This window comes from Lissotriton helveticus, chromosome 11 (genome assembly GCF_964261635.1).
Source record: "Lissotriton helveticus chromosome 11, aLisHel1.1, whole genome shotgun sequence".
Taxonomy (NCBI): Eukaryota; Metazoa; Chordata; class Amphibia; order Caudata; family Salamandridae; genus Lissotriton; species Lissotriton helveticus.
Genome location: NC_136072.1, coordinates 1,002,393,787 through 1,002,409,445, shown reverse-complemented (window position 1 = coordinate 1,002,409,445; position 15,659 = coordinate 1,002,393,787). Strand labels below are relative to the sequence as shown.

Sequence of the window (15,659 nt, the reverse complement as noted above, 5' to 3'; positions counted from 1 at the left end):
CGTGCAAGGATGGCCTGGTCGCTGGCCAACTAGAAAAACGAGTCCTCCGTTCAGAAACGTTCTCCTCAGCTTTGAAGATTCTACGAGAGTTGCGGAGGGCCCTCGACCTCCGCGGGCCCCCAACCGCCACCGATGGGAAATGACTGCCATGATCACCCGCAGAATGACCAAGACGTATCCACGAGACGTCGGCGCCCTCATGCTGGTGCCAGCCTCAGTTTTGAATGACCCAAGATACTGCAGACTACCGATTTGATCAGTTCCGGTGGAACATCAGTACGACCCGGTAGGAAAGATTGTTGCCCCTCCCTTTTCTTTGATTGATGGTTCATGTCACCGGTCCCTTCTGTTGCCCCTTAACGAAACTTCTGGACTACCGAAAAGAAGTTCTGGCCCAACCACGAGTTGGTAGAGACAGTTTGACTATACTTGGACCCGCCTGACCCCACCCAAAATGGCGCCGGTACAAACGAAACTCACAATTCCCCGTTGTGTTCCGGATGCTCAGACTTGATATCGTGAGATATGTATGCAGTTTTGAAGCACATGGCGGGAGGGGATGAGTATTGCTTGAACATTTGAACAATGAATTTGATATTAAGTTTTGACGCATCATTGATTACAGTATTATTGAAAGTTCGAATCTTTTTGACACTGATGGTACTTACCCACAATGAATTTTCGATATGATTTTATTGCACTTATCGTACCTTGATGAAATAAAACAACCACCGACTCAGTTATGTTTTCCGCAGATAAATATGCCCTCATGTACAGTTCCAGTCTGCTCCGTGGCTGGCCCACGTGGTTGTAGGCCTGCATTTGTACGTCAACATTTTTAAAATAAAGATTTTGTGACAAACAAATAGTCGTAAGCTTTTGGATTGGTAGTTTCGAATACATAGCCCTTGTTTCCGATCTACGTGAAATAAAGCAAGTCGATTACTGAAAGGTTAAAAAGCAAAGTACCTAGGAATATTGAGAATGTGAACGATCCAAGTTGTTGCGTGTGTTTTTTTTACTTTTGTGCAACCTAAGGCAATCGATAAAGGTCCCGATGTTCTGTTTTACTTTGTATGCCACATATCTCAGGGAAATTGTTTCAGATGCCCCTAAACCAGACCCGGTACCACTGTAGACCACCCCGACTCCTCGAAGAAGAACACGAGTTCACCTACTTTACCCTGATTGCCCTTTTGTTTCGACCCCCCCCCCACACAAGATCCGCAATACCACACGTGGGCGATCTATGCAATGTGCAGTCCATAAATGATTATGCCTCCCGCACCACCAGTCCCATGGGGCTTAAAACGCCGAGATGGAAGGGACTGCACCCCGCGGAGATAGGTCGAAATACGTAGTAAGTAAAAAGCCTTTTAGGTTTATGCGCGCGAATGTGTCTTTAAACGCCGCCCCCACCCCTTCTTCTTCCCCTTCTTTCTGCAGGTCGCATCAGAACATCGACTAAAGTGTGGAGAAGACCTAAGCAACGCGGATTTGGGTGATATGAATGCATGTGTGTATGACCGAATGTGTGTAACTCGACTGGATATACGTTGCACGCGTTGACCTGATAAGAGAGATGTTTTTGTACGACTTGAGTGATGATTGGACGGCCGATGGAATGGGGAAAAAGGGGGTCTGAACATAGCACCTATACACGATGAACAGACATAGATATAACGCACCCTTACTTAGAAACAACCATCTCTCTGATAATGCAACCAAGAATGACGTGCACCTACGAGAAGATTCTTACGCCATGAAACTCGAAGTTGCCCATTTAACACCCTCCGTTGCCTTGGCCTGGATACCCGTCCGCTAAAAATGATTCAAAGATCCCGCCGTAAGTACTAGCCCGACCAGGATAGTTCCCGAACAATTGACAAAAGTATAAGTATTTGCAACAGAGACGAACAGCAAAAGACAGCCAGGCGAATTAAATAGGAAACTAAGGATGCGCAGCATGCAGGAGGAAATGTCTTTGGCCAAGTACTGTTCTATGTTTTGTCTTGAATTCTGTATGTAAATGCATGTACCCCTCCTCTCGCCTGAATTCATGTGTACGTGGTATATGGATTTACGTTGTCCCTCAGTCTGTGTTTCTATATAATATGACCCCTACTGTTTTGTGTTTTGTGCGCATCAAAATGGCCTATTATTGTACACGTTTCTCTCTCTCGTCCTTTCCCTTCATGTTGTACGTGTACCGAATAGTTCATTTAAAATGCGAACGACCCCTGCTCCCTCTTCCTCTGTGTGGTAATGTTGTGCCCCGCCGGCACGAGCCTAATTGGTTTTTCGAACACAAAGGTGATCGACAAAATTGCCAGAAACTAAAACAATTGTAATTTGCCATGTTACTACCTCTCCTTTTCTGTAAAAATGACAGAACTCGAATTGGCTATAAGGAAAGGACAGGTAAGACGACTGATGTCCCCCTAATCTGGCCCTTTTTATAGGAGGACTATACGTCAGTGGCCTTCTGCTCTCAGCTCGTTAGAAGCACAATCTCCTAAGCCCAGATTGCCCCACCCCTCCGCACCCAAGTACGGATGTCCAAAACGTCCCCGTTCCTCCCGCTTGACCCCAGCTCCGTAAACTCGAGGTATAACTGATGACCCTGCTTAAACTGTTGCTCACCGAGAAAAGAGTGTTTAGCCTCTACCCCTCTCTCATGATGATAAAAGACTGCCAGGACTAGGGTCAGGAATCCACATGCGACATGAATGAACGCCAAATAGACCTAGTTCAAAATCAGTAGACACGCCTGTATACATACTCCACAGTGATAACTTCTGACCGTGACCGATGAAACGTACCCCCAGCTACCTAGATCTGGGACGGAATTGAAATGTATAAATGCCTTCTCTTGCCAGTTCGCTAAAACCTGTTTTGTACCCATTCAAGGATACACAGCCACCGGAGGAGAGGGGCTGGACGTGACGCACAGCCTGGCCACAGATCGTGAGGCGCGTGTGACCTCGACCTAAGATGGAGCCGCAGAGCAACGGGACGCGGGACGATGCACCACTCTCAAACGCAGAAAACGAAGGAATGGGGGGCTGCCTTGAAGCCCTCTACTTGTTGACCCACGCGTGCCAGAAGTCCCCGCCCTTTTGAGCCCGATTGATGGACCTGCCTGCGCATCACCCTTTTGCTCCCCTGGTCCGTCTCAAAGATCCGGTCCCACTCTGCCCTCTCCTCCCCGATTATCCGACAAAACCCCTTCTATCCTTTCCACGTGGATTTTGACTCCGAGACAGAAATGCAGGTGCCCAACATAAGGCACCCTTAAGAGAGATTAGCTAGGAAACAGGACTGTGGCCTAACGGCAAAGGACAGATCACACCCTGCGACGTGTAAAGAAGGACCCGAGCTGGACCTATAGCTCCACCGCCGTGCTCAACAGCGCCAACGGAAGAAAACGAACTACCAGAACCTACCAGTGATGACTCGCTACTAATAAAGACACTGTGGCAAAGACCCCCCCCTTTTTCGGAACTTTCTACACCCCTTGACTAATTGCTTGTATTGGACTAAATTCCTCCCTCAATCACTTTTGCCTGTAAAATGTTTCATCGGTCACTTTTAAGTACGACAAATGTAAATTTATATGTATTCGACCTCGTATGTCGCATCAACTACACACGGTTATATGTAAGTCTACCAATATTGACAAACACTATTTCATTGACTACACACGACTATATGTATGATAAACGCGGAAATGATCTATCTTATGTAAAAAGCGGCGACTGTGGAAAATGACAAAATGTATATGTACATAAGCGGCGTTCATTTGTGTTCACCCTCGCCACTGTTGAAGGTAAAGAAAGTCACGAAACAGTGGCCCCGCCATCTTGTTCCCTTTTAGGCTCCATCACGAACATAGATAGTAGCCATCTTTGTGTCATGACCTCCCTGCCCATTGCCGATAGCCATCATCTCTCTCTCTCTCTCTCTCTCTCTCTCTCTCTCTCTCTCTCTCTCTCTCTCTCTCCAGCCCCGCAAGCACCCCGCGCCCCGACAGCCCCCGGTCTCTCCTGTTCGGGCCATAAACGCACCGTTAAACACGACCTTGTCTCCGTGCTGAACCCCTGCCCCTCGCTCTTTCATCCTACCCATAGAACGGGCCCTTTTGGTAACCTCTTCCTCCCTGCCCGATTGCCCGGCCTGATCCCAGGCCATCACCCAGCCCAACAGATGCAGTTTAATGCTTCCTACAGTAGGACCTCGCCTCACATCAGAGGAGCGGTGATTAATCAAGGCCTTCACACCCCTCGATCTGACCGACACCCCCGCATCCCTCCCAGGAACACCCTTCCTCTCTTCTGGTGGCTACACCTGGCCTCTCGACCCAGTCCCACATCATAAAACTAGGTCTCGTGGATGTACCCCTCCGGCCCCGCATAGCGAAACACGATCTTATCGCCCGCCCAACCTTAGATCTGACCACCCCCTCCTGCCCTCGTGCCCTGTTGGAATGTCCGGCTGCAGATTACAATCACGTGTCACATTTGGGAGGGGAAAACAACATCAGAGCGGTCAGTATGGGAATGGGCCTGGAGCTGGGGTCCCAAACATGCCCTTTTTGTACTTCAAAGTGTCTTTATTGCAATAAGGAATGTTTGTGCATCATAAACCTGTGTATAAAAGACGGAGCCGTAGAGAAACTTGTTAGAGCACCTCGAGAAGATACCCTGTTGTCTGATTTGACGTGTTCTGTTCCGTCGGAATTAAACTCCTGTTTCCTGCCTTCCAGTCTCCAGCGCCTGCCTCTTTATTTGGGTAACCGTGAGTTGGGTGAGAAGCGGCTAACGCCGGGCAAACCTAGAAAAGGGGTAAACGACCTGTTCTGCCTGAACCCTTTTTCATCACCTCTCCAACAGTCATTTACCAAGGTTCACTTATTACCTATTTCAAACTACTGAAGAGGGAGTACAAATGTGTCTTTCTTGTTAGTTGCAAGCAGCCAAAAAACATCCTTTAGGGATGAAATAGAAAGAATCCTCTTTAGAACTAACCTTGTTTTCGTGGAACATGAACAGTGCTTTGCCTCATTCAAAACATTTCACTGTTGCAAACTTCAGTTTCTCTCTTGAAAAAAGTCTTTCATTGTTGCCTCGCATCAGCTAGATCTAAAGGACAAAGCAAAGGACTATGTGATAGTGACACTCCCAGATAGAGTAAGGCTTTATTGTCATATAGCAATAAGGATCATGCTCTTCCTCCTTCGCCAGCCACGGAGTAACCAACTCGAGTGGAATCACACGTCCACGACATTCTACAGTGCGTTACTTGAAAAAAGGACCGTATAGCCCTGAATAAAACAGCACAATAAAGAAACGCCAAGTATATCAGAGTCAAATATTCCTGCTCTAAGTGGCATCTCATATTTATGCCAGCTAGGTGATATTCAAGTCAACTTATCTGTTTTCTTTGCACAGCTGGAAATCTTCAAGCAAGAAATCTGTACACTTTGGGTGTTAAAACGGTTCTGAGATATTATATGCAGATAGAATTAATGACTGACGATCTACAAATCAGTTGTTTCTAGCATATGGTTATTCCAATATGAGGAAAAAATTATAAAAGCAAGGTATAGCTCAATGGATTACGTCCTGTATTAAGGAACTAGAGACGTTGGTTCCAACGGCATCCCCCAAGCAAACACCGGACGCATTTGCGAAGCGCAATTTCCTTTATACAATTGCAAGAGCTGATACACATGTAGGGTGCTCTGTGCTGAAGACAACATTTTGTTGCAAGCTCACATTCCAATCTTCAGAGGTAAGCAATGCTTTGTATATCTAATCAAAACCTGTACATTTTTTAAAGATCCTGAATCGGAGAAGAAAAAAGTGTCTTACCTCTAACTACTGTCATCTTGCAAAGGTATCTTTTAATCTTTGATACAGTCACATGTTATGTTAATTGTTATGTTAATTTAATTTGTAATGCGCCCAAATCACCCCAGATGAGGTATCTCGGTGCAATGAAACACATCAACCTGGCCTTGTAAGCCGTTTAATGGGTAGAATTGTACTCCACATGCTACTAGGTTCTCAGCACTTTGGAGAAAGTAACTGAAGCCCATCCACATACTGATTGAAAGAAACAGCCACAACAATGTGGGTGAGCTCTAAATATGGGATATAAATATGGGCATTGTTTTATGTGTTTTTCTAAAACTAACGTGCACTTACGTACCAAGAATTCCCAGCCAGGAGACCAATACTGTTTAGAACTTGTGAGCCTAGAAAACATAGAGCTCTGTAGTTATAAGTAAGCAATTTTTTTTTATCTGTGTTGATTTCCTATCTATTAATATTTCCTGTGACAATTAGGGTAGGGTTCTCTGTAAGATTTAAGATACTTATCACTATGTAACCCTCTTAATATTGTACTTCACAGGACCCACCAAAAACAAATGTAATTGGACTGCTCGACATTTATGGATTTGAAGTTCTGGAAACAAACAGGTAAGTTTGTCATTAGTTATCAATTGATGTTCTCGCAAGCCCGTCTATCAAGGATCTAGCTATCACATGTAGCATTCAATACGGTGCCTTATCTGCAAACAAATGAAAAGTTCAATTCAATACCTTATGTTGTTTTTATACATTACAATGAAAGTTATTCAGAGTAATATTCAACCATCTTTAAATTATTCTAGGCTAAGTGATTACCATGGAAAAAAGTGTAGTATCTCACACTACTGTACAAGACAGACTTTGACAAGGAGACAGTATTTTGGAGGTTCCAGTGTTAACTTACAATGTAAAATGTTGATCTTTGGCCTCCAGTCACAAGTGTAGGTGCGGATATGTAGGATGTGTTTACTCAGAGCTGATTGGGTCACTATGCGCAGGTCCTCCATATGGCTTCCTGTGAATACACAGAAATACTGCGCATGCTCTGCGTCTGAATATTCATTAGTTGTCCGACTGAGTTTGGTGACTGGATGATGACTTGCTAGAGTCAGCAGGCTGTGCCTCCTCTGTGATACATGCCATTATTGTGGAATGCCATGTACACTTGTGTTACATGGATCTTCTTTGGTAGTGTATATTCATTGGTCCTCTGCATGAGCTAAGAGAAGGGATTGTAAATTGCTGGGACCCGCAGACTTTTTGTTATCCATGCGAAAGGCTGAAATTGGTAGAGTCAGATTCAAAAGTTCCTTCGTACATATATTATGAGAGATTTTTTTAATTATATACATATATATCTTTTGAAGAGGTAATACATATGAAGCGGTTGAATGACTTAAATACAAAAAGTTATGTTTACTTCTTAATTTTTATACTCTTTAGTAAGAAAAACTTGACTTTGGTGGGATGAGAAAGTGCACATCATGATTCATCTCTGAAAACCCACACGTCCTTGCAGTATTTTACTAAATGAATATGTGTGTGCCTAGCACTGAATTATAATGTGTAATATGTAATAACATGTAATAACTAGCAAAATAATTTAGTGAAACTTGAAACATAATATAGAAAGGAATTCAAAACACACAATTATAATTTAAAAAAATAATAGCAACAATAAAACATTTATATCTTTTTTACATAGATTTGCAAATGAGACTGGGCAGTTAGTTGAGTGCTGCCTCTTTAAGACCACTAGCCCTTCAGCACCCATATTATATTGCATCAGTCACAGGTCTTTTAATCAGAGTTTGTGTCTAATCTGAACACCATGGTGTGGAAAATGATGAACACTGTAAGGGAATTAAAATAAAACCTTTCATAGAGAGGCCGGAAGGAAAACATCTCCAAGCTATTTGGACCATATTTGCACTGGTCCATCTCTTTTGGATGCATTCTTCAAAATCGAGGCACTGGTTTATAATGCTCTAATTGCAGAGGTACTATCTGTGTTACACCACCTGAGAAATTGAGTTCAAACAATGTAACAGCAGAGGATATTATAGACTCTACCCCTGCATTTCTAGCATCAAAGCTGCTAAATGTATCAGATGCAAAGGTCATCCTTCTTTTCTCCTACGAAACATGGTAGGATTCAGCAGAGCATTTGTGTAGGCATAAACACCCCACGCAGGAGAGACCAGCTCAGAATTACTTCTCCTCCTGAGCCAAGAGTTAATATGGGACTCACAGTATCTACTGATCCTCCTAGCATCAGTGAAAGAATCATAAAACTATCCCTTTTTGATTAAACTTTGTATTTCAGGAGAATTTTCAGGACAGTGAAGAGCTCTTTGTTAGCTTTGTCCAATCTACACCAGTTAGAACATCAGTGATCTTGGAATCTTTGGGGCACACTAAAAGTGAACACTGTTTTTAGCATCATTTGTTCTAAAGCAGGTGACAAACTATTCTTACCTCACCTTGCCCGAGCAGGGCCTGCCTTAGAGACATGAAATACACTACACTGCTCCCTCCGATAATCCTCTATTTGTAATAGACCACATGGTCTATTACAAATAGAGGATTATCCAGTAATGGTGGTAGTTTTAAGCGATGAAGAAAAGATGAGCATAGACGTCTTCCTCTCTTTCTTCAGCCCACCACACTTTCTTCTCTGGAAAAAGCAAACAGATTGGAAGTAGGTTAGTGCCAATGGCACATTGGCCCTCTGAGCAGTTAGTTCCAGTAATTTATACCTATGGAACAACATGGTTAATTATACTTAGCATGACCTTGATGAACGACAAGAAGCCATTATGTTTTCACTGGCCAGTGGTTTCAAATCATATCATTAAAACATTTACCAATATAGTAGATACTGCAGCAAAAAATATGGAACATGGATTTTCTTTTTGCAGTTTCACAATTCATCCACCTTGAAATGAAGTTCAGCAGAAGATTGTAGACCTGCCTGGTATACTTATCTTTTTCAGAAAAATACCTTGTTTGAAGTACAAGCAGTTGGGGCTGTCCAAATGAAAGCCTAGAACCAGACACACTTATAGCAGGAGACCTAGAAAGGACGAAGACTTAACCCTCTGTATATAAAAGAAGCATAATTTTCAAAAACATCAAATTTCACTTGTTCAAAAGGAGCAAAGATATCAAAGACCCAGGTGTTTTTCAAGAAAAGGAAGCAACAGTGACTACTTCCTACATTTTCCACTACTCTGTGCTATGATGGGGTGGGTGACTGTTAAGAAATCAATTTTGTCCAGCCTTGAACACTATGTGTTCTTAGTCACTATATATTATCCAGAATGGTTACATTCTACATTTCCTAGCTTTCCCACTACAAACACATTCAGGACAGCGGTTAGCTGCATTTCCACCTATTTCACCAACAGTAAAAGGACTATGCAAAGTACAACAGATAGGCGACAGAGAAAGTTCTCAGTTACCACCAAAAAGAAGACTTATTCTCAAGATATTTCCTGGTACAGCCAGAAGATTGTGACCTCGCCTGGATCTGAAATGCAGCAATATAATTATCAGTAATGAGACTTATTGAATATTTGCTCCGGTGCAAATAGTTCCTCCTATCCAAAAAAGAGAATGGCTATTTACAATAGATCTCTGTAAAGCCTATCCTACCTTCAGGGAACGCTATTTAGGAAATACTAGAGGTTTCAAGATGAGTTTTTGCTTTATTGTTGTAGGGCCTCATAATGCGATCTGAATTCTACCCTGAGATTCATCTCCAGTTACATGGCGTTGGTGGCACCATCACAAACATTTCACTAGTTAACATATGTTAACTAAAGACACTGGTACCATACCTAACTGCCTTTTCCGCAATGACAACAAACTCTTCATACATACCTGGGAGGGAAAATGAACTAAGAGTTTATATTTACAACAATGAGGGAAATATGTGATAAAGTGGTGGTTTTCTCCAGTATATCTTATACTATAGCTGTTTGTCCGAATACTTTAAAAGTCATAGCTGGGACATCCCTATAGAAATCCCCAGTCCTCCTATATTGCAATAGTCTCAGAATTACTGGTTTATTGTCTTCTTGGCTTCTGCGGCTTCTTCTAAACACAACCCCAATCATTGCCAGGATGCCTGAACTACCATTTACATTCCGGAATACCTGTAGACAGTAGAATTCAAGCTATTAGTGCACCAATTAATCTAAAAAGATGGTCACAACATGGACCAAAGATCTGTTGTTGGCATTCAATTATGCTATTTTTGTATCCAAATATCAATGTGGTGTGATAATTTCCTGAAACGTCTTAAGCCAACTTTGTTTGAAGAATATCATGCTTGACACTAGAACTGCAAGGTACTGTGTGACTTCTGTTGTTGCTTGTGCCTCCACCACTCACAACATGTGAATCACTAAAGATGCAGAACAAAAGAAAATTAAAATGTGACACCAAACAAGAAATAACTTGTTCTCATTACCCTTGCTGTGTTTTGAAAAGTTTTCTAGATAGTTGAGACCTAGTAGATGCAAATATAAAAAAGTGCAAATTTTTCGTTTGTATATTTAATGGCAAGTAAAGCTCATCAACCTTAAAAAACTAACAAATCATTTACACAGTCACTAAAAAATGTTTACCATTCATTCAATGAGCCATTTGTTTTTTTGCATGTCTATCCTTAAAATATCTGTCACTCTCATCTACATTTTGGAGTGGTCCAGATATCTGTCTCTCTGGCTGCTTGAATGTAGGACATTGGTTTACTAGTTGAGGTGGTTGAACCCCTCCTCTAATAGCAACCACAATTCCTGTCAGGATGAAACACAAGCAAACCCCAAATTAGCCTGTGCTTAAACCTCTGGTAGCTTGGCACAAAAGCAGTTACGCTTAACTTAACTTAGTAATATGTTAAGTATTTATTCAGCACTTCAAACTGTATTCAAGTGAAAACACAACACAAGAAATATCTCACATCGATTTAGAAAAAGAAAGTTTAATTTAATAAATTATTTGAGACCAAACAATATAAATCCAATTAATGGAACCGGATGTATACAGTTTTAAAGATTTAAGTGAAAATAGTGCTTAGAAGCACGGAGGGCCAACTGTGGTTATCTGGTCGCGCCAGACCAGGACAAAATCATAAGTTCAGGCTGACCTTGATGGAGTCTGGGCTGGATACAGAGACTAAGCTAGGCCAGCTGAACAAAGTACCTTACATTCTGGTTGTGGAGAATTACAAGATCCTGCATCAAAGATTTGTCGCGCAGCTGCAGTTCTGAGAAGCTGAGGGTTGCAGTTTGCGGTCCTGCATTAGAAATGCGTCCAATGATGCCATCAATGGGGCTTAGAATGCGATGCCCTGCATCATCGTCGAAGATGCTGTTGAGGAATGCTTGCAATGCAAAGTACAGCTTCAAGAAGAGATGCGTCACGCTGTGTCGGTTGTGCCTAACAGATAACCACTGGGCTGGCAGAGCACCTTCAGACCCATTACAAAATAAGGACTGGTGTGTCACCACTGGGGAGGGCAAGACTAAAAACAAACAGAATACAGGTGCTGAGGTCAAAGTGGTTGGAGTTGTTTCTGTCCCTGAGGCTCTGATCATAGGACAAGCCAACTAGCCCTTGGAGTCATGCTGGTGGCTCTGGGTTTAAGGTGCAGGTCCAGCGCTCCTCACTCAGACAGCAGGGCAGCAGAGTAGCAGAACATCAGAGTAGCAGTCCTTCTTGCAGCAGAACAGCACAACAGTTCTTCTTCTGAGTCTTCCACAGGTCCAGATATGTACTAAAGAGTTGGGTCTGAGGGTCCAATAATTATACTTGGTGCCAGCTTTAAAATAGGAGAAGGTTCTGGAGCTGTTCAGCCCCAGAGATGCATTATTATTATTATTATTATTAAATGAGATTTGTAGAGCGCACTGACACCATGAGTTTCCTGGCGCTATGGGACATCGAATTCCGGGACTGAGGTAAAGTGCAGGGTTAGCAGAGTGAGGGAAAGAGAAAAGTTTTTAGCAACTTCCTAAAATGAAGGAGGGAGCTGCTAGATTTGATGTTCAAGGGAAGGGAGTTCCAAAATTTCGGAGCCAAAAAGGCAAATCTTCGTCCACCAAATTTGTTAGTTCTAGTTTTGGGTGTGGTAAGTGATTTTTGATAGGTGGAGCGAAGATTGCGATTTGGACAGTAGGGAGTGATGAGGGAACTCAGGAAGGCAGGGCTAGGGCAGTTGAGGGCTTTGTACGTGAGGCAGCCCAACTTGAAGGCTACCCTTTGTTCGATTGGTAACCAGTGAAGTTTGTACATCATGGGTTTGGCGGATTGCCATTTAGGAGATTTAAAGATGTTCCGGGCTGCCTGATTTTGGACCACTTGAAGGCGGTGAAGGAGGGTTTTTGGAAGTCCGTGATAGATGCCGTTGGAAAAGTCCAGACGGGAGAGCACAAGGGAAATGATAACCTGGGTCAAGGCAGGTGTGGGAAGTAGATGGCTGACCTTCCGGATCTTTCTGAGCTGGAAGGAGCAGGATGAGATCACGGAGCTGATGTGAGGTCGGAGGGAGAGTTCAGCGTCAATAATTACGCCGAGAATTTTTACAGAGGTGGAAGGGGTCGGCGGGGGGCCCAGTTCGGAAGGCCAGAACTGGGTTCCCCAGGAAGAGAGGCTGGAGCCCGGGAGGAGGAGCTCGGTTTTCCCGGGGTTTAGCTTCAATTGGTTGGAGTTCATCCAATCTTGGATATGAAGCATGGCAGAATGAAAATTGTCTATTGCATTAGGAGAATTGAGTGGAAAAATAATCTGCAAATCGTCGGCGTAGTTAAAGACTGTAATGTCCCAGTTACGGAGTGACTGGAGTAGGGGCCGGAGGTACAAATTGAACAGAAAGGGTGACAGGGAGGAGCCCTGGGGGACTCCGCAGGTTGTGGGGGTTTTGGGTGCTGTGTAGGGGCCCAGGCGGACGGCTTGGGATCTGTCAGACAGAAAAGACCGGATCCAGCTGAGGGCAGAACCCTGGATGCCAGCCTGTTCGACGCGGTTGAGCAAGATGTTATGGTCAACCGTGTCGAACGCGGCCGAGAGGTCCAGGAGAACGAGAGCCTGGGGGGTTCCTGAGTCAGCATTTTTCCTCAGTGTGTCGAGGACAGCTAGGATAACGGCTTCAGTGTTGAATGGAGGCCTGAAGCCGGCCTGATTAGGCTCCAGATAGCAGGAGGACTCAATGAAATTGGAGAGGCATCTGGTGACATGTGTCTCGAGGAGTTTTGAAAAGTAAGGCAGAAGCGATATGGGGCGATAATTGGAGAGTTCCGCTGGGTCCGCGCCAGGTTTTTTTAGTAGCGGGACAAGGATGGCTTCTTTGAAGGATCTCGGGACAGTGCCTGTGCTGAGTGAACTATTCAAAAGAGGTAGTATGCATTCAGGTAAAGAGTGACATACTCTACGCAGGACTGAGGGCGGGCAGCCATCATTCGGGGAACCTGATTTTAACCGGGATGCGAGCTGTACTAGGGAGGTGAGGTTGATGGGGGGAATTCAGTGAAAACAGAGGAGTTATTGGAGGAAGATTCCAGGGGGGTGATCTGAGGGACAGTGGAGATCGATCCCTTAATTTTATTGATTTTTTCGATGAAAAAAAGGTTGAGGGCGTCACAGGTTGCCTGGGTGGGGGTCTGGCCTGGGAGGGTTCTATCGTCGGATGTCAATTCATTCATAATTTTGAAAATTTCTTTGGCTTTGTTGTCCGAAGAGGAGATTCTGTCCGAGAAGTGAGTAGATTTGGCAGAGACTATGGCCATTTTATAGTCTCTGCGAGCTGAGATGTATTGTGATCTAGCTAGTTCGGAGTAATTACGTCTCCATGCCCTTTCAGATTGACGTACCTTCAATTTCAGTTTTTTGAGGTCGTCCGAGAACCATCTATGGGAGTTTTGGTGTCTAGTCGGGGGAAATTTGATAAGGGGGGCGAATTTGTCACTGGCTGACTGCAGCCAGAGGGAGATGTCGTTTTCAAGTTTGTCCACGTTGGTGCCTAGGATACGGGCAGGGCGGGTGTCTGATAGGTTCGCAAGAAATCCTTCAGCGTCGTAGGCATTCCATTTGCGGGATAGACCTCCGGCCATCAGTGAGATGGGGGGTTTGCCACTGATCGTGAGAGTGGTGTCTATTAAATGGTGGTCTGACCAAGTACAGGGTGAAACAGAGGGGGGGAGAGGGTGAGGTTTTGGGTCCATATTTGGTCTAAGATGTGGCCCTTGATGTGTGTGGGCAAAGTAATTTGTTGGGACAGATTGAGACTGGTGAGGGCCTCAAAGAACTCCGAGGCATGGGGTCCGGCCTTGATGTCATTGAACCAGTAATTTAAGTCGCCAAATAGGGCAAAACTAGGATGGGAAGTGAGGAGATTAATCAACTGATCAGACAGAGTGGCCGCGAAAGTTGGCATTGGTTGGGGGGGGGGGGCGATAGAGAAGAAGGAAAGTTAAGGCCCCGCTGTCCATGTTTAAGCTGAATATGAGGTTGTCGACTCCCAAGAGGGAGATGGATGAGGTGGAAGTGGAGTTCAGGTGTTTGGAAATTATGGCCGCTACCCCGCCCCCCGGGCGATTTCCTGGCCGATCGGCGCGGAGGGTGTAGTAGTCTGGGGGGAGGGCTGCCAGAATATCAGGGAGTGAGTCCACCGTCAGCCAAGTTTCAGTAAGCAGGAGGACGTCGGGTTTTTCATTGGAGAGAAGGATGAAAATATCGGCGTGATGTTTTACTAAGGATCGAGTATTTAAATAGAGGACTCTGATGGTGGTATTGCTCTGAGTAGGCTGACTGGAAGATACGACCGAATCGGTGAGGTGCCGATCTGGTTGGGCAATATCGGCCGTGAGAATGCGTCGGATGGTAGAAGGGGAGGGTGTGAGGTTGGGAGACTGTAAGTCCCGTAAGGAGGAGGCCGAATATGTAATGAAATGGCCAGCCTGGCTGGTCCCTGGGCCCGGTCTGGCGCGGACGGGCGCAGACGGGCTCGCCTTAGGCGCGCCTTAGGCGCGCCCGCTGCGCTCGTCCGCTGCGCTTCCTAAAATGGCACATTTTTATGGGTGCCGGAAGATGCAAATGGGGGGTGTGTGGCCTAAAAAGGGGCGTGGCCAGCGATCTCGCCGGTGATGGCGGCGGGGAGTTTCCCTTTCCCCAGAGTCCCGTAACAGCGCTCAGTCCGCTGACAGGAGGAAAGTGTGGCCCCAAGAGGAGCAGGTAGTGCAACAAGTGACAGATAAAACAATTTTTTAAAATGAGTGCAAAGATTGGCCTACTCCCGGCTTTCCGCCTCAGGAGGATAGATGTCACAGCCGCGCTCGTAGTCAGCGAGGCTTAAGTGATGAGGGCGGGGGCGTGGCCTAAAAAGGGGCGTGGCCAGCTATCTCGCCGGTGATGGCTGCGGGGAGTTTCCCTTTCCCCAGAGTCCCGTAACAGCGCTCAGTCCGCTGACAGGAGGAAAGTGTGGCCCCAAGAGGAGCAGGTAGTGCAACAAGTGACAGATAAAACAATTTTTTAAAATGAGTGCAAAGATTGACCTACTCCCGGCTTTCTGCCTCAGGAGGATAGATGTCACAGCGAGGCTTAAGTGATGAAGGTGGGGGCGTGGCCTAAAAAGGGGCGTGGCCAGCGATCTCGCTGGTGATGGCGGCGGGGAGTTTCCCTTTCCCCAGAGTCCCCTAACAGCGCTCAGTCCGCTGACAGGAGGAAAGTGTGGCCCGAAGAGGAGCAGGTAGTGCAACAAGTGACAGATAAAACTATTTT

At 45.0% G+C, this 15,659-nt stretch overlaps 1 protein-coding gene across 1 annotated transcript in view; it reads left to right on the top strand.

Moving 5' to 3' along the window:
• MYO1H (myosin IH) overlaps nt 1–15,659 on the top strand; it is a 749,175-nt gene that overhangs the window by 172,770 nt on the left and 560,746 nt on the right. Inside the window, exon 10 of the mRNA XM_078666099.1 lies at nt 6,418–6,485. Coding sequence (XP_078522225.1) covers nt 6,418–6,485 — 68 coding nt within the window. The remainder of the gene's footprint in view (nt 1–6,417; nt 6,486–15,659) is intronic.